Here is a 19,589-nt window from a genome sequence, read left to right as displayed (position 1 = left end):
GCAATATTAATATTGTCACCAGACGTAGAGTTTAAACTTGGAGCAGGAAAAATGGTGACCTTAAAATTACACTTTCAAAGTGTCAAGGACATCAAAATTAAAACGACCCCCCTCCCAGGACCTATGTTATACCTATTTATGCATGGAACCAACAATTTTCAAGATTTTTCTGTTTGTTGTTTTAAATTTATGAAGTTTTTATGGCAGTACCAAATTTTTGTCACTGTTGCCACATTGAACCGTAAAACTAAATAAGCAAAACTAATTAGCTAAATACGGTAACGATTTTCGTCTATAAAACTTAAAATCGTTAAAGAGTTAAAATCTTTTTACCTTAAATTTTATATCTTGATCCACGACAGCAAAAGCATTTACAGAGCCATCTGTGTGAGCCGAAAATATAATCGCTCCGTCAATCCTAAAAAAAAGAAAAATCGTTAAAATAGTGAAGCAATCAGGATACTCTTGCTGCCAATTATCTAACAAATCGGAACATTGTTGAAAAATAACTATCAATGGATTTTGAGGGCGAAATTCAAATGTGACGATTAAAATTCTAATTTACGAATTTTTTTATTCAAGAAATAACTGTAGAATACTTTTGTGTTTTGCCGTTCCTATGCTTGTAAATATGCTTATATGAGAAGTTACGTTAATTTTCTGCACATTTTAAATGAAGGAATTTTAAAGAAAGAAAATGGAAACAAAATGAGGGTATTTTTCGAGTTTAAACTTAATTAGTTTTTATAAATATTTTTGAATCGAGAATTTTTCCTCTAAACTTGGTAAAAAAAAATTTTATCCCGAACTGATATTTTAGTTCTATAGATGGTATTAAGGGGCGGTATCTTCACCCAAACGTCTAGTGACATTCGTCCGTTATTAGTTTGGTTTATTATTTATTATTACCTATTATATATTTATTATCATTTATTATTATGTTGTTAGTTTGATTTACTAGTAGATTGCCTTGATTATAAAAAAAATGAATATTCTTGAAAACTTATATAGCTATCAAAACTCATACGCTTTTTTCTACCTAATAAGTTATTCAAAATATAAAAAAAGAACGGATGGAAAGCATGAAAAACAGCGATAAACAGGGTCTTTTTGAAGTATTACAACCAAATTAGTGGAAATTAAGAATGATTTTGAAATTTTTTTTGTTACGGCTAAGCATTAAATATTAAGGGTATATTCTATAAGTCAATATTGCTTAATGATAATTAATTATTTCTTATTACTTTTATTCTAATACGGTTGATGACTACAAACTCAACCCCTGATATTTTCATAAAAATCAAAAGGTGCAAACATTTTAGTTCTTTCTGCAATTATGACATAAGCAATTGACCTATTTTTTTATTAGATGGTTAATTAGAACACAACTTTTGACAAACCATTAATTACAAAAAGACAAAACGTTTTAGCTATATTTGACAGCACTTTTCGTCAGAGACATTAAACAACATAGACATTAAAAATCTATTCATTTTTAAATACAACTACACTTCCAAAGGAAAGCTATGCCTTCTTAAGCGGTTTGGTGGCATTTTCTTTTTTTTTACTTTAAACCGCATTGGCCTGCCATAATATGTAGCGATGAAGATTTTTTGTGTGCTACAAAGAAATGTGGCTATAAAAGAAAGGGACTGGGCTTAATTGTGGTCATAAATATTGATCGCGTTAAAGGTATTATTATGCTCGAAGGTCGTGAACTTACACCTTATAAGTTCTCCGATAGCGCCGCTTATAGCGCTAAGGATTGTGCCAACAAGCCTCGCGCCATAGCAATGGGGAGTGAAGTAACCTTATGACCGCGCCGGCCTCAATTATTGAGAGAAAATAAAATGTGTAGAAATATAAATGTGACCTCTTTTCCTTGAGCTATCTGGAGATCAGATTCCCTGGGAACGTCCTTGGAGATTTGCGAACTAATTACCTGTCATTAGGCTAGATCCAGACATATAAAATGAAATAAACACAGGTAAAAAAGCAATAGATTTATTGAGACTTACATATTTAGGTGAACAGCAGTGAGTCACTTCAAGCGACAACAATGGTGACTGAGATACAACATGAAAGAATCGCCAAGCTTGAATGGCGAAAAAATTCTATCTGAATGGTCCTGATTCTCATTTACGAATCCTTTCAAAAAGCACTTTTACCCCACTATCAAACGTAATTCTTTTTTTCCTGCGCTGTAAGGACTGGCTTACAATTGCCTCAATTGGCCCAAGGATACGAACCCTTCGTCCAATAGATTGTTTTAAATATTTCTGATGATTAAAACTTTCACTCGGTTCTTATCATTTAAAATTCCTTATAAATATTGTGCGAACCACCTTTTTTATTGCCTATTCTCTTAGCAAAATCCAAAGCTTGGATAGCGCCGTTCTTTGTCTGAGGCTAACTGCGGTTTTTTTTCTTTGCTGATTAAGGACTTTTCATTTTTGAAACTAGATTTAACTTAATTATAGGAAGTCAGCATTATCTTTAGAAAGAAGGAACTTTATTTTGGTATTTTAAATACATCGCATTTTACTCACGGTACATATTACCCTTCCCATCAATTAATGACGTCCCGTCATTAGCACTTGCTTGCCTTTGGGCTTTTAAAATGTTCGCAATTTATTAACTATTTCTTCTGCATAATTATTTTATATTTATGTTATGGCTTAATCAGGAGTGCTAAAAATTTTCTCTATTACTTTTCTTATTTTATTCTACGTCCCTATCTAAAATTCATCTACCGGACTAAGATTATCCATGGTTTTAGGATAGCTACTATACTAAAGATTTTTTTCTTCTACATCTAACACTGATTACTTTACGTTTCCAACAAGGTTGGGGCTATTCTACCTTCACATTTTTCTGAATTCACTTTTTACAAGGTTTTTTTTTGATTTTGCTGTTTATATGGCACACTACTTTCTATCTATGCTACATTAAATGAATAGCTCGACAACGCTACACATAACTTTATCCGGACATCTAAAATTACATATAAGAACGATTTACAACACACAATATTGGGTTTACCATGTTCACTTGTAACATTAACATTTATCCTACCGACCGCGCCATTTGTAGCGATGAAGGTTTTTTGTGTGCTATAAAGAAATGTGGCTATAAAAGAAAGGGACTGGGCTTAATTGTGGTAATAAATATCGACCGCGTCAAATACAATATTATGCCCGAAAGCAGTGAACTTACACTCTATAATTTCTCTAATAGCGCCGCTTATACTGCTAAGGATTGTGCCAGCAAGCCTCGCACCACAGCAATGGGAAGTGAAGTAACTTTATGACCGCGCCGCCCTCAATTATTGAGAGAAAATAAAACGTGTAGAAATATAAATGTGACCTCTTTTTCTTGAGCTATTTGGAGATCAGATTCCCTGGGAACGTCCTTGGAGATTTACGAACTAATTACCTGTTATCAGACTAGATGCAGACATATAAAATGAAATAAACACAGGTAAAAAACAATAGATTTATTGAGACTTACATATTTAGGTGAACAGCAGTGAGTCGCTTCAAACGACAACAATGGTGACTGAGATACAAAATGAAAGAATTGCCAAGCTTGAATGGCGAAAAAATTCTATCTGAATGGTCCTGATTCTGATTTACGAATACTTCCAAAAAGCACTTTTACCCCACTATCAAACGTAATTCTTTTTTTCCTGCGCTGTAAGAACTGGCTCACAATTGGCTCAATTGGCCCAAGGATGCGAACCCTTCGTCCAATAAACTGTTTTAAATATTTCTGATGATTCAAACTTTCAAACGGTTCTTATCATTTAAACTTCCTTATAAATATTGTGCGTAGCACCTTTTTTTATAGCCCACTCTCTTAGCGAAATCCAAAGCTTGGATAGCGCCGTTCTTTGTCTGAGGCTAACTGCGGTTTTTTTTCTTTGCTAATTAATGACTTTTCATTTTTGAAAATAGATTTAACTTAATTATAGGAAGTCGGAATTATATTTATAAAGAAGGAACTTTATTTTGGTATTTTAAATACATCGCATTTTACTCACGGTACAAATATAAGAAAAGGAAGCGATCAAATTGGGTTTTTTAAGGCCAAACGACAATACTGAATAAACAAACAAAGCGAATATTTCGAGAGGACAACCGCCTCTCTTCTTCAGCGCGAAACGAAATAATGGTATTTGTTATAAATTCTTATAATTTTTGGCTTTTATTGAATTTTATTCATCTTTCAAGTTTTTGGTTTTTTCGTTGTTTTTTTTATATTCACATTGACTTTCCGCGTTTGTTTTTTAGTTGTTTTTTTCTTCGGCACTTTCCTTGAGTACATTATTTCGTTTCGCGCTTAAGAAGAGAGGCGGTTGTCCTCTCGAAATATTCGCTTTGTTTGTTTATTCAGTAATTCCGTTTGGCCTTAAAAACCCCATTTTTGATCGTTTCCTTTTCACTTTTTTGCTGATTTTTCACAAACGTTTTTCTTTTTGAATTTGGCACCCGCTTCTACCAAGAACTTCATAAGTGTATATGGTGTTCTTTTTTATTCAAAATTTAATTCACTATTTTCTACACTTTAGTAATAAATGTCTTCTTGAAAAAAAAACTCTAAAATCTAAACTTACCTAGCGTCTAAATATGTACAGGGTGCTGCTGATGACAAAAGAACCTTTGCCTTGTACTTTTTGTCCCCACAAGTTTTTAAAGTGCCATCAGCTTGAACAACGAGCAAAGGAAGATTTTTGCTCCAGAAAATGAGCAAAGGTATTGCTTCCAAGGGTAACTTTCCACTTATACTCTTCTTGAAGCCCCTAAATAGAAATTACATCCCAATAAATGATTCAGCTACGGAAAAAATAATAATCTTTATCTTTAAATTTATGCCGTCATCTTTAAATGACGGCAGATTCTAAAGTAAGTTCTACAAAAAAACTTTTCTTATCAGTAACGAGTCCAGAGCTCCAGGTGTCAAATATCAATGCAACCACTATTCAAAATATGTTTATGTCCGTCGAGGTCTAACCATAAACATTGCAGCCAAGGAAATTACATATACGATGTAGTTATACAAACAGGGAATTCAGAGGAACAGGGAACAGCCCTGTTCCTCTGAATTCTTTTAGCTAAACCCTCATTCAATTCAACCCTCATTCAACTCAACACCCATTGAAATCATCCCTAAACCAACTTTTACGTCCACCTAATTCAACCCAACATAACTCAATATCCTTCAAATCCACCCAATGAAACTCAAACCCATTCAACCTATCATCTTTATAATCAGCTTCACTCGATGCCGCTATGTTTTTTTATGGTCTTTCCAAATACAACAATTATTTTGTCGGAAATTAATTTTACCCCCAAATCTATATATACCTATTCAGGGTATATATTTGCACATTAGGGCGGTGGGGTTCAAGTTTATTTTTTATGCAAATGAGGGGTAAGTTTAAACTTTACTCCCACCCCCTAATGTGCAAGTATATATCCTGACTTGTTATATATAGGGGTGGGGTAAAATTCATTTCCGACAAAAATGAATATCATATTCGTAAAGAACATAAAAAAGGCATCGAGTGGTATGTTTACTTTGTTCGTAAGTCTATAATAGAAACTGTCAAAAATTTACCAAAAAGAGTTATGTTTTGTTGTCTTCAAAAAAATCCTTAATTTTTGGCTCAAGTGAGGTTCTCTCGGGTCTGAAATTTTAGTTAAAGGGCATAAAGGGTCTGCAATATGGAAGCAGATTAGCCTAAAAAGACACTCAAACTTTTAGCGCCAAGAATTGATGTAGCCACGCTTTTCTTCCAGAATGTTTTATCCAGAAGGTTTCCAGTGTACTTACCCTGAAGGTTTCATCCCGATTATGAGATAAACAATATTTCTCCCTTTTGGTTTTTCATGAATCAAGAAACATATTTTTTACAAAATAATTTTTTTCATAAAACAATATTGTTTCTCAGGTTATTTTTGGCTTGTATTCATCCCCAATATATTATTAAACGATCAAAAATAAAACAGATTAAGCCTTTTTTGGGCGTTGTGATAAATATAGCACTTTTACAACCAACAACAGGTAAAACAACGAGGAATTAATCTGAGACAGTGAAATCTTTTATCCCTAAATGAATATTGTGGCTCTATATCCAAGGGCCGTCGTCAGCAAAGACCATACAAAATAAGATAATAATTACAATAAAATGTGGAAAACTAAAACTATAATCAAAAATTAAAACAATTGTAGGACCATCAGTTCAAAGAATTTAAACCAGGACTGAAGAAAAACAACAGGAAACGAAGCAATTCTATTCAGGTAAAAACAAACCAATAGCAAGTTTTTTAATGATATTCTCCAGGTTTTGGCAGCTAATGTCTTTTTGATACTAGTTCCTTATTATAACCTTATAAATAAAAAAAACAAGTTTTTTGAACTGAAAGTAAGGAGCAATATTAAACTTAAAACGAACAGAATATATTGCGTATATGAGGGGGTTGCCCCTCCTCAGTACCCTGCTCTTTTCAAACAAAATAGTGTTATATAAACGTGTTTTAAATGATGCTTTTTGTAATTTGTTATAATAATTTTTTAGTTAAATCTCTCAGGACGATGTAAAATTACATCCAACATTAATAGTAAATGGGAGGGAAATTCGGAAACATTTTGTAGCACAAAATGTTTAAAAAGAGATTGGCAACTTACCATTCATTACCAATTCTGTAAATTTTAATATATAGGTCTGACTGTCCAACAGCTAATTTTGAGCCGTCTGATGAGAAACAAAGCGATACAACCTTGACATCTTCAGCATGCTTCTACAATAAAGAAAATTGTACAAATAAAGATGATCAGTTATTTGTAACACCTCCCCTGTTCTTCCTATCCTCCCTCAAGCCTTTATCCACCACCCTTAACTTTTCTAGAAATTTTGCAGTCTTGTCGAAGCCTGGAAAATAACATATTGGTTTTGAAAAGCAAATCGAAAAACCTTTACAATTATTGATTTGCCTTAGGTCGTGGTAAGTTTTCAATCAAGAGGTAGGCAACACTAAATCTTTTCAACTGGGGAAAGGATGCAGTAGCCCTTCCTGTCATAAGTATTTTATGTCTTTTTAAGTCTTATACCACGTTACTTCACTCTTTACTACTTTAATTAGTTCTGGGTTTTATTTCATTTCATTTTTCTTTCTTTTTTTATTTTTTTTTTACAACTAATAAGGTCTTTATAGTTCTGGGGTCCTTAATTACCTCTCTCTGGAAAAGTTTTAGTAACGCATTATAATGTATACTCTCAATTACGGGTCTCACAAGTAAACCAGTGTAATTAATTGTCAGGTAATAAGCGCAAATAAAGAGCCATAAATATTCTTCTTTGGAACTAGGATTCATTTGGTACAGCACTGAAAGCTTGCTATATTTTACTGTTTTATCTGTTAGTCAAATTACAATTGTACTGGAGGCTGTACAACAGCCTTCTGGTGGAAACAGTCTCCATCAATAAAATTAGTGGCAGTCACTCCATTTTGAGTGGTAGTTTGTTTTGATTATTTCCTAGTTTCAACTTCAGTTATTTTCTTATAAGTTTCATTTTATAGGAAAGTTTTTGATCATTTTTGTCGAAACAACAGAGGAAAACATTATTGGATCCAGTATTTTACTAGTTTGGGGGGAGGAGGAATGTCTCGAGTTTCCAAAGTAAAATTAATATTGCATAAGAACTAGTTATTTCAAACACATTTTTAGAGGCAGTTCATAAAGTGATCTAAGACCCTCTTTAGACAAGTCTTCTTAAACGCATTAAACATATGTTCCTAGAACTTACAAAACGCCCAAGTTATAAGGCCATAGTCTAAAGATTTACGGTCCTATTTTTCCCAACGTTTCCACCTGTAAAAATAAAATAAACTTGGCTAATCAGTAGTGTAAATCTTCACCACACCCACCGTCTTTATTAAGAATGCTACCCAAATGAGTGCAGTTATGCCCTTGAACGATTTTACTGTCACTTAATATTACCTCTCAAGTGAAATTTATTTCTAGTCTAAGCAGCTTGGTCTTCTTACCATTAAATTCCAAATCTATTCTTGCGCCTTGAACCCTCGAAACCCCTTAAAATTATTACACACACATGCAAAACTATCTACAATTGGTAAGCTAAAAATAATCGACCAATCAGAAACAAATTAAGATTCTTACGGACCTTGTACAAACCAGTCTGACCAAGGGCACCAGTTCGCGAAATCGGGGGCAAAAAAATGGCACGCTCAAGATTGATAGATCAACTTTGCCAATGAGTAGCCACTATAAAGTAATAAAAAAGAAAACCTAACGAGATACCTCTAGATGTTCAGCTTTTACAGAAAATTTGTCTTGAACTGTTCCTGAATCGTCACAAAGATATATTGTTTTTGCACCGTTAGTGATGGCAAGTCGCTTTCCATTCGTATCCCATGCAGCAGCAGGAAAATTAATGCTTTCAACTTTTGCGTTTTGCTGTATTTCAAAAGTTTCCATTTCCAGAATAATAAGACTATTTGTTGTTAAACATTCCCATGGCAACAAATATAGGTAGAATTATAGTTTTTTGTAGATCTAGATGCCGTTCTGCTAAAATCTCTAATCAAATAGGAAAATTTTAAAAAGCTGGATTCTATTGACTAAATAGCCTAATCTTCTTTGTTACCATCTGCCAGTGAGTAGGCTGTACATGGGCGTAGGCAGCATATTGTCTAAGGGGTCGGGCATTCGATAGTGTGATGGAAGGCCTTTTATCAACTGCTTTTCCAACCATATGCTTTTTCAGTCATATCTAATGTAAATTTGAAGGTCTAGGAGGGACAGCTGCCCCCCTCCCTATGTCCATGAGGCTGTACATGTCTTTTTTCAGAGAAACTGTTTTCACTCTGTCATTCCTGAGTGTAGAATAGGCTAGGATATATTTGCAGCTTTCCGTTAATTTGTTAGATAGAGTTTGTGCACTCAATTTGATGTCTTATGTGTCTTTGAAAACAAGTTAGCCTCTTTCTTCACAAATTTAGTTTGAGCCCTTGATGTCAAGCCTATTCCCTTATCACTTGCCAGCAGAAGATGGCTTATCAAAATTTATGAAAACTACTTTATAACCCAAATACTGGTAAAGGCAGAGATCTCTCCATTACTGAGCTACAAAATTGGTGAACATACCCATCAATGCTGTTTTTGTGCACTTTTTGAATATAACAATGTCTTTTCTTGGTAAATTTCTACCAAATCATATTATTGAGTTAGGAATAAAGTGAATACACCATTTGATGCCTTTTTTATGCTGATTATGAATAGGCCTATAGTAATCATTTTTATCAGAAATAAATTTCAGCCCTCCTATATGATGCCAATTCAAGGTTTGGTTAGGTTGTAGAAATATATACCCTGAATTGGCATATATAGGAGGGGGGGCTGAAATTTATTTCTGATAGAAATGATTACTATATTCATAATCAGCATAAAAAAAGGCATTGAGTGGTATATTCACTTTATTCCTAACTCAATAATATGATTTGGTAGAAATTTACCCTTTTCTTATGCTTTTTCATAGTTTTATGATTGTAGTTTTCATAGCAACCCCATATATTTAGTTCAAAATCAAGTAGTTACAAGCATCAGGCCATGGCTAATTGTAGAAAAAGCCAAGACAGATAGTCTAAGTGAGTGAGAGGCAAATATGGCATAAGCCCTTTTTAGGATTGTATAAAGGTTATGCAATTTCACTTGTTGCTAGATAAGTCTATCATCCATCTGTCTATACATTATTCCTAGGGCAGAACTAAGGTTGATAGGCTAGTTATAGAACTAAGGGATGAAAGATTAGATTGATTTTGTGTTGACACATGATGTACAATATCCACTGGAGTTGTATACAAATTCTGGGACTGAATTTGCTTAGACTCATAGGTGAACAAGTGAGCCTAAGTCTAATAGACTTGTCTCCTTGTAGTCTAAAGGTGGAATACCATGTCATAGGATTGACAAATTACCCAACTAGTCCCTGGACTTGCAGGCAAACAGTGAAACCAATAGTTTTCTAAGTGTTTGGTTAAATAGCATGGGTAAATAGTAGGAGCAAGCTAAGCATGACTCTTTTTTTATGATTGATTTATGGTGATTGGTAAAAAATACACAAATCTAAAATTAAAATAATGGATGTGCCTGTTTTTTATTGTATAACAAATTAAATATTGGTAGAATGTTTGACACTGCTGGTTGTAAGACCCCTACAACATTTGTTATCAATCAATTATATTGGGATTTAATATGTGTTAAAGCTGAGAAAGTAACTTCATCTAAATATATTGTGTTGGATGGTAGAAGAACATTTAATGCCATATCAGCAATTTGGGAAATTCAGTTTTATTTTGGATCCAGAATTCAGTCACAGGTTGTTTTAAAATCACCTTTGTGTGAATAGGTGGCACATCAGCAAAGTACACCTGGCACTTTGACAATAAATCACACCAGCAGGTATTGAAAAAGTAGCAGAATTCCAAAAGCTGCCAACACTTTAGCAGCACAACTTGTATTTTGACAGCTTTTTTTAGCAAAAAAGTATTTTTATATGTAAAAATGGAATTTTCAGACAACATCTGCCAACAAATTTGAAAACTGACAAGTAGCATTGCTACTTTGCTACCCAACTTTTTGCATGGCAGCACATCAGTCCATTTTTTGAGAGAAAAAAAATATTGCCAAGTGTTTGTTTTTATCCCTAGGCCTGGGCCTATGCATAAATCCTGGCCTAGTAGCTGGTAACACAAAATCTTCTGAGAAGGTGAAGGTTTTTTTTTTTATTTTTTTTTTTGAAGTAGGCCTAAAGTATGAAAATTCATATGACAATAGTCTTTTTTTTTCAATGGAGACATTATTTATTTACATAAAAATAACAAAAGTAATGAAGCCCAGTAACCTGGGCTTGTATTTGCCACTCCAAAAAAGCATTAATTTACATCAGTGCATTTGGGTTCCCACCAATGCACAACAAAACAAAAAATATACAAAACCAATGGAACTACTTGAGAGAGAGAGAGAAAAAAAGAAATATCATAATTCACAAACCTGCAGGCAATGGTTTCTCAACTGCTCATGGAATCCTTAATAGAAGATGGCATCTGAGACCACAGCACCAGAAGATATATGATGGGCAGAGAAAGCAGACCTTGCAAATACTCTAATTGGTTTTCTATACACACCAACCTGTCTTGTTTGATGCCTGTGAACATCAGCAGCTGTCTCAAACATACAACAAAGACACATTGGAGCAATATTATTAATATTATCATACATTAGTTGAAGCTTATAAAATAAGCACAACCCTGAAAAGGGTAAAATATGGATTCATGGATAAATATTTCTAACTGAGTCAAGTGTATCAATTCCATAAATAGCATGTCCAGCTGAATTCTGGAGAACACATGTTCTTAGGTGAACATAAAATGTTCCAGACGAAACAGAACAAGAATATAGTAAATAGGCTAATGATGGACTAATTAAAAATATAAAAGATGCAAAACCAGAAACTGACTGCTTTAGCTTCCTTATCATATCTATATTCCTTGTTGCTTTTGATAATATACACTGTAGGCCTACATGCTCCAAAAAGCTGAATGTTTCATCAATTATTTACCTAGGTATTTCACTGATTTCTGATGTCCTATTGTTAAGTCTCCTACTATAAGCTCTGGCAACCAGAGGTAATATGAAAGCGATATGCCCCAGACAACAAAACCCAATTTGCTATGGATTTACTTTCAGCTTATTCAGCCTTAGCCATTCTTCCACTTTTTTCTATTTCATGACTCAGTGATATTTTTAGTAAATATTTTATACTAACAGGCATAAATTTTCCAAAGGATTTTTTCTTCATTTAAGGATTTCAAAATATTTCATTTGGTTTATTGACATACAAAATATGCTTTGATTCAAGATGTCTTTTTAGTTACTGTAATAAAATCTCTTTGTGGTCCCAGAATTTTGCTACATGACCCCATTTGGAGATGGTTATGACCCATAGTTTAAGAAGCCTGGTCTAGTGAGAAAAAATTGCCATTTGTAGCTGATTCAAGAATGTTAATTATTATCTTCCTTAGTCTTAATAGTCTTTAGGGGCTCAATTTGTACTGTAAATTGTTATTCATGAAACTAAATTTTCAGATTTCTATAAAAAAAAGAGGTTACCCTTCAAAAATGACATCACTGCAAAACTGACATCACTTTTGAGATGTTCCTAGTTTTTTTTCATAAAACATCTGCAAATTTGTTTTCAAAATAATGTTTTACTATTAAGACTAATGAAAATAATAATTACCGTTCCTGAATCAGCTACAAGTGGCAATTCTTTCTCACTAGTCAGTTTGTGTTTTAAAAACATGCTTTAAACTTTTTGTTACTATGGACTGTTTTAAACCCTTTAAGGGCTCAATTTGTAATTTACCCCAGAAGTAATTATTCAATTATGAAAGAACATAAAAGAAAGCATTCAGTGATATATTCATTTTCATCCTAGCTAAATTATGCTGTCAACTGCAAATTTACCACTTGCTTTTTCTGCCTTAAGTGTTGTAATATTGAGCAAATTCTAGTGCTGAGAAAATGTACTCTTTAATTTTACAAAAATAGTCTTCAATTTTATAAAAATAGTATAGACTAATGAAAAATCTAAAGCCAAACTGGCCAGCCATGACAAATAAATATATATATGGATGTATAGATGTTGTTATCTTTTTATTTCTTGGTTTTAGATTTTATTTAATTTCAGGTTTTATCTTTGTTTTTTTTTAGCATTGACAACACCTTGTTTTATGCAGGCAAAATATTTGTATTATTTTATTTTGTCTTTTTTTTCTACTGGCCATAGTCTCATTTATTTTCTTCATCTTGAGGTTTTTCTCTCTCTTTGTTTTTGAGCATAGACATGGCAAAAATAATTTAAGGTTTTTCATCCAACTAGATTGCAAATAATCAATGGCTCTGGAATATATAACTTTAATAAAACCAATTTATAATCAAATTGTAAGTTTTAAACTAATGTTTTAACCCTTTTCTGTACCCATAAATTAGAGAAAAATGTATCATCTTTAAGAGTCTGTTAGGGGCCTGAAATTGAATTTTTGAGTAAAGCAATTATTATACTCAGAAAAAGCATATAAAAAGGCATTGAGTGGTATGTTCACCTAATTTGTAGCTCAGTATTGGAAATATCTCCACCTTTACCCAAATACTTGCCTAGGCTATCTAAAAACCAAAAGTGCATTGTTTCACTTAACCATCTCCCTCTCGCCTGTGATAGATAAATATCCAGGCCACTAAAAATATTCATGTTATTTCTTAGAATAGTGTGACTCTTTTCTTCCTGCTGATTTTTTTGCATTTGTTGTAAAATAATAGCCTAGAGAAGAAAAGAGTCATGTAATTGAAATTTATTATTTTAAGCAACAAATGGAGTAAGCCATGTGCTTGGTAAATTGTCTGAGTAAAGCCTATTGAATGGATGGTATGTTTATCCATCAGGGGGGGGGGGGTAAATGAAGCAATACATAGTAAGTTTGCTGTGGTTGACCAAATCCAAGGCAAACATGCTAATAGATTAAAAATAGGAAAGTAACCTTAGTTTCCTTTTTTATGTTCTTTCCAAATATCATGATTACTTTTCTGACACTACACACTACACCTCTGATGGTCCCCAGAAGCATCATGTATGGGAGGGAGAATGTCCCCCCCCCCCCCTAGTTATTCCAGCCAGTTGGTAAAATAGTAGCACAAGGTACCATTTTACTGGCTTAAGTATTTTCAAAGACCACACTGCCTTTCCATGATGTACAATTGGCAGTTAAATAGGGATAAATCCTTTTATTTGTTGCTATCAAACTGTTATTTGTATTTACTGGCTTATTTTTTAAGTTTTTATTGAGCAAATGGACTGATGGAAATATGTGACATAAAATTTATGAAAGAAGATCAGTCTCTTTCATTAAAAAAAACAACAAAAAATGAAGTAATTAAATAGCAATATCATCCAAATCATCAGTAACAATGACAATCTATTCAATAAAATCCATTGTGTCCCCCCCCCTGTATTTTGGGTAGTGGTGAATCTGGTGGTCCCAAATATAATCCTAGTATATACTTAAAATAATGAAATTTTTATTTATGATATGCAGCATGTTTCTGTAAATCAGATCATCATATTTTCTTCTGTTGTTGTTCACATTGTAAAATCAGCATAAGGGGAGGGGCGAAAGCTTTTGTCCATGCTGGGGGCCTTCCCTCTAAATGTGCATGAAACCCCTGGTTGAGTATTATTGGTCAAAACCTTATTGGAAATATCTGTCAAATGATATTTATTTATTTTGCCTAGGAAACTGATCTAAGCCCTTTTCTGGATAAAAACTTCTTGTAAAAAAAAGTCATATAATATTAAACACAAAAACTGCTAATTCAGATAATATAATATATAATTCAGATAATATATATATATATATATAAAAATCAGATATATATATATAATAATCAGATAATATATACTGCACCCATACAAACTGTCAAACCATATAAAAGCTGCCAAAACCAGAGTGGATTAAACATTCTTGGAAAAATATCTGTCAAGTAATTTTTCACTTCTTTATAGGAAAAAGAAATTAGATGTTGAAGAGTGCAGCAACTGACCCAAACCAGGCTCCACATCCTGAGGCCTATAGGAAGGCCATGAAAGTAGCGTTGGCTTACCTAATGACTGAAGCTGGGGTCCAAGCAAGTGAGGAAAGTGTATTAGAAACTCTGACTGAAATGATGCAAAGCTGTATGTTTGTTGCCCTTTCATGTTTCCGATCCTTTTATATGCTTGCATGATTATCAATGAAACACTCTTGAAAAGGCAATCTAATGGAAGATATTTAGAAATAGGCTAGTATGTAGGCTAAACTGAAGAAATAATGTCGATGAAAAAATATTAAATAGGACCCCAGTGTCTTGCAAATTTTTTTTGCAGTGTGTGCAATCCAGGAGAGGAAAGGGGAAATGAAGGAAAAGAGTTAGAAAGCTGGATATCAGAGAATTTAAAAGAGAAGAAGGGGAAAGAAAAAAAAGAAAAAACTATGTTTTGTAAAATCTAAGATTTGTTAAAAAACAGCCAAAGGACAGAAAAAAAAAGCAAAAGTAATGGTATAATTTCAGGTAATATTCATGGTCCATCTATTGGTGAAACACCAGGATTTCAGGATAATAAATAGCAGCAAGACACAGGAAAACTTGCAGATTGAAAATTATGACTGAAATGAACTAATGATCAAATATTGCACGATTTTTTACTCATTGATTAAAATTATGAACTGTTGAGTATCCCATGTTGAGAAGCTCAGACAATACAAATAATTTAGGAAACTAAGTTTTGAATCACGATTTGATCTGAGTAATTCATTATATTTTTTACAATTAAAATAATCTGTTTTGTTTCATTTGTTTTTTATCTCATTTTGATTTTTTTGCACTACTGCCAGTGTTTCTGCTACTTCTGAATTTTTGGGGTTTCCCCAAATATCTAAAAAAAAAAAATTTGCTTTTCTGAATTCTCCCTAAAACGTTGACGGAAGTTAACGATTTGTATCCGCGTTCACATTTGTGTCGTTACAAATCTCAATTTTTGGGGAGATTTCAGAGAAGCCAATTTTTTTTAAAGGGAAGTTTGGACAAATCCCAAAAAAATTAGGGGTACTGGAAGTACTGACTACTGCAACTTGTTGCTGCTGTGATTGTGTACTTTTATTGTTGCAATGAATGTTGTTGTTGCACTGCTGCAGCTTGTTGTTGTTGTACTCTGTTGTTGTGTACTCAGTAACATGAATATTCTTGTTTATGAAATTAATTTACCCTATTTATTAGTTATGTAGTATTTCAATCAATATACCTTCTTTATTGCTACACCTGCACAAGGGGTGATGGTGGATGTGAATCTCCTATGAAGCCATCGAAATGGTATAGTGGACCTGAATGAATAAATAAATAAACGAAATGTCATGAATCAATACTTTTTTTCTGAAAAGCAAATTCTTCTGATTTAGGCTTAGCCTTAAATCTCCTCTCTAATTTGACTATACTTAATATAGAAGCATGCTTGACCATGCAACATTTTGAGTTTTTATTCTGGCAACAATTAAGTTGAGCTATTTATTGCTGGGCAAATATATGTTTCCAAATTAAAGTTTGACTATATTTGGGTGACTTTTCAATTGCTAGTCATTTTAAATCAAACGTTTTTTCTTTTAAAAGCAATGAATATTCTTGCTAACTTGACATGTAACACTTATGGATTTAACTTAAACTTGTTGGACGGAGACGGATAATAAATGACAGACGGAAAATCCATTGATTTTTTTTTCAACTTAGGGTAAGTGACGAAAGACTTGAGAGCCATGGCTAATTAGAGAAAAAAGCAAGACAAATAGTCTCAGTGAGAGGCAAAGCTGGCACAAGCCTTTTTTGGAACTGTATAAAAATGATGTCATTTCACTTGTTGATAGATAGTCCATCATCCATTCTGTGGCAGAACTGAGGTAGATAGGCATGGAGTAAGGGCAATTCAAATGAGCTTTGCCTTACTGGGAAAACTCACTGGACTTGCAATGGGGATGACCAAAATTTTTGGGTTGACTCATGACAGACAATGTCCACTGGCATTTATTTTATTTATGATCTTGATGTTTCTTTTATTTAAGTGTTAATCTAGTGATTTTTTTTATTGTAAGCATAAGCGAAATTTACTCGGAATTTATTCTTAATCACGACAGCTTGTATGAATAAAATGATTCCAGTTACGATGATTCTAATCTCCGGCCCTATATTATGTCTGAAAGAAAATGTTATATTTTGAGATAGAAAATTTCACTAGTTGCAAAAACAATTTTTTTTAAATAGCAACGAAGACAACACTGCCTTTCCATCATAAAAACAAACAACAGGTAGACCAATAGGAATTTTTTTTTTGTAAGACAGTGGAACTCAAACCTCAAAAAAATATTTTGACCCTATATCCATGAGCCGTGGCACAGTGGATTGATGCTTTGCTTGCCAATACGGAGCACCAGGGTTCGATCCTTAACTTTCCGAAATATCCCTTTGAGGTTTGAGTTTTAATGTCTTACAAAAAAATCCCTATTGTTCTACCTGTTGTTTGTGTTAGAAATCATTCTGAAAAGTTTTTTTTTTTTAACTCGGTTTTTTTATCAAGTCTGTTCCAGCAGTTTCTGTTTTGGAGATGAAACTGAAAAAAGTAAATGATAAAAGAAGTAATCTTGGCACGACCATTTCTATGTGCATGCCATGACAATACTCTTTGAACATTGTCACGTTTTAGTCATGCTTATAACCACAACGATAAATAAATGGTAGAAATTAAATAAATAGATAGTAGAATATAGAACAGAAACAAATATTGCTCATTTTATATTTCGCTTTTTTTGCAACTTAGAAGTTTTCCAAATTACAAAAGTAAAACGTTTGAAAAAGTGCAATTTAAAATGAACGTCTTGGTTCAACCATTCTATATGCCTCTATGACTAAGTAATTTTCGGATGTTCTCACGTGTTAGTCATGGTTGTAAACATAACAATTAATAAATCGTAGAAACAGAATAAATAATTAGTAGAATTGTAGAACAAAATTATTATCTCTCATTCTCTATTTTGTCCTTTGTTTGACTTGGACTTGTCTTAACTTTCCGAAAGTGTATCATAGGCTGACTAATGGAAAAACAGATGTTTTAGTGCTTGCATGAAAATTGAGGAGGGTGTTTCAGAGCCAAAATGCCTCTTTGTCTTCTTCCCCTTCGCCTTGATTTTATAAATGCTATTTTGTTAAATATAAATAATTAATTTAGTAAAAATTCATGAATAGTTAAAGATGGTTATATCATACATCATCAGAAATTTTAAAACAAGTCAAGTAACCGTGTCTTCAATTTCAGTTCTATGCTCCCTTGGAATAAATGGCAAAAATATGCTCCCTTGGAATAAATGGGAAAAATTATGCTCCCTTGGAATAAATTGCGAAAATCCATGAATAGTTAAAGATTGTTATATCATACATCATCAGAAATTTTATAACAAGTTAAGTAACTGTATCCTCAATTTTAGTTCTATGCTCCCTTGCAATAAATGGCAAAAATTATGCTCCCTTGGAATAAATGGCAAAAATCCATGAACATTTACAGATTGTTACATCATACATCATAAGAAATTTTAAAACAAGTTAAGTAATTGTACCCTTAATTTCAGTTTTATGCTCCCTTGGAATGAATGGCAAAAATTACTGTGAGTTGGCTGGGAGAACAGACCCTGTTTTAGGAGATGTCGTTTTGTCCCTTGTCAATATGGGTTTCAGTTTAGATGGCCTGGAATCATATGCTCGACGACCTAAGAAATATACATTGGGACCTTTACTCAACGCCTCCGGAGTGAAACCACCTTCATTACTACATACTGGATTGAAGAAGAATTTCCCAATGTATGTTTTTGACTACCTCCCTGCCTTTCCAGATTCTCATGCCTACATAAACACCATAGTAAGTATTAGTTATTCAAAGTTTGGTCCTGGGGTCACAGTGGTCTCGGGTTGCCAGGTTAGTGTGGAGGAGCGCAATTGCCTCCTTGATCTCGAGAAACTTATTTGTATTATCATTAAAAATAGAAACAAATGCCTCCCTCCTAGATCTTTTAAAATTTCTATTTTGTATCTTCTTTTTTTTTAAATCGACCCCCCCCCCCTAAATTGTTGTGAATTGGCACCTCAGACAGTGCTGTGTTTTTGTCTTATTTTTTTACGCATACATTGAAATGAAAGGTATATGCATTAGTATATTTATCAAAAATCATCAGTGTTCACTGTCTTGACTAAAAGTTTTACCCGTTATAATATTATCATTTCATTTTAATTATAAGGGGAAAGACAGTGTTGTCTAAGGCATTATTTTTTACGCAAAACGAATAAGACTTACTGTATGCAAAACAAATTAACTGTTTATACCTTACTGGTATTGATTTGAATATAGCATTTTTAATGATTTCATTTAACATAAAATTGATTGGACGCAATCTACGCAACAAACAACTGGTTGCTCGTAACTAATTGGTAGTGATTATAACGATTTGATTTAATATTGAGGAACTATGGTAGCGGTTAAAATGCAAAAGACCAAAATACAAACAGCATACTGAGTACTGAGCTGAAATAATTATTAGAAAAAATTATCTCTGGTTTGACTCCATTTTATTCTTCTTTTTCATAGGTATATGATAAATTGTGATAAATAGGATAAATTCTTTCTGAAAGGTCTATTTTGAATGCACCTTCTTGGATTCTTTGGTTATTTTTTTAAATTCATTTATAAAAAAAATTTATAAAAAAAAATTCTAAAGGTTATTTTCTTCTAAGGCTCAGATGATCAATTCTAATATTGAAAATTTCAATGCAAAAAAAAAAGCTGAACGAAAATACATTCATTACCTGACTCTAAATATTTTTCTAGTCATTAAACATGTAGTGCCATCTAAAAAGATATCCTTGGTGGTACTGCGATGAAG

The 19,589-nt window shown here is 33.0% G+C and overlaps 2 protein-coding genes across 2 annotated transcripts in view; one reads left to right on the top strand and one right to left on the bottom strand.

Moving 5' to 3' along the window:
• LOC148947222 (intraflagellar transport protein 172 homolog) overlaps positions 1-8,502 on the bottom strand; it is a 214,545-nt gene extending 206,043 nt beyond the window's left edge. The window contains exons 1-4 of the mRNA XM_089096541.1: positions 8,326-8,502; positions 6,691-6,803; positions 4,616-4,801; positions 334-418 (exon numbers count right to left, since the gene is read on the bottom strand). Coding sequence (XP_088952667.1) covers positions 334-418; positions 4,616-4,801; positions 6,691-6,803; positions 8,326-8,502 — 561 coding nt within the window. The remainder of the gene's footprint in view (positions 1-333; positions 419-4,615; positions 4,802-6,690; positions 6,804-8,325) is intronic.
• A 123-nt stretch (positions 8,503-8,625) lies between these two features.
• The window catches only part of LOC148947221 (transcription initiation factor TFIID subunit 8-like), a 73,410-nt gene continuing 62,446 nt past the window's right edge, over positions 8,626-19,589 (top strand). The window contains exons 1-3 of the mRNA XM_089097324.1: positions 8,626-8,680; positions 14,645-14,815; positions 18,285-18,571. Coding sequence (XP_088953450.1) covers positions 14,659-14,815; positions 18,285-18,571 — 444 coding nt within the window. The 5' untranslated portion in view covers positions 8,626-8,680; positions 14,645-14,658. The remainder of the gene's footprint in view (positions 8,681-14,644; positions 14,816-18,284; positions 18,572-19,589) is intronic.

This window comes from Artemia sp. Qi Xiang Cuo, chromosome 11 (assembly GCF_049724085.1).
Source record: "Artemia sp. Qi Xiang Cuo chromosome 11, ASM4972408v1, whole genome shotgun sequence".
Classification (NCBI taxonomy): Eukaryota; Metazoa; Arthropoda; class Branchiopoda; order Anostraca; family Artemiidae; genus Artemia; species Artemia sp. Qi Xiang Cuo.
Note: the sequence above shows the minus strand (reverse complement) of the source record. Positions and strands in the feature narration are given on the sequence as shown.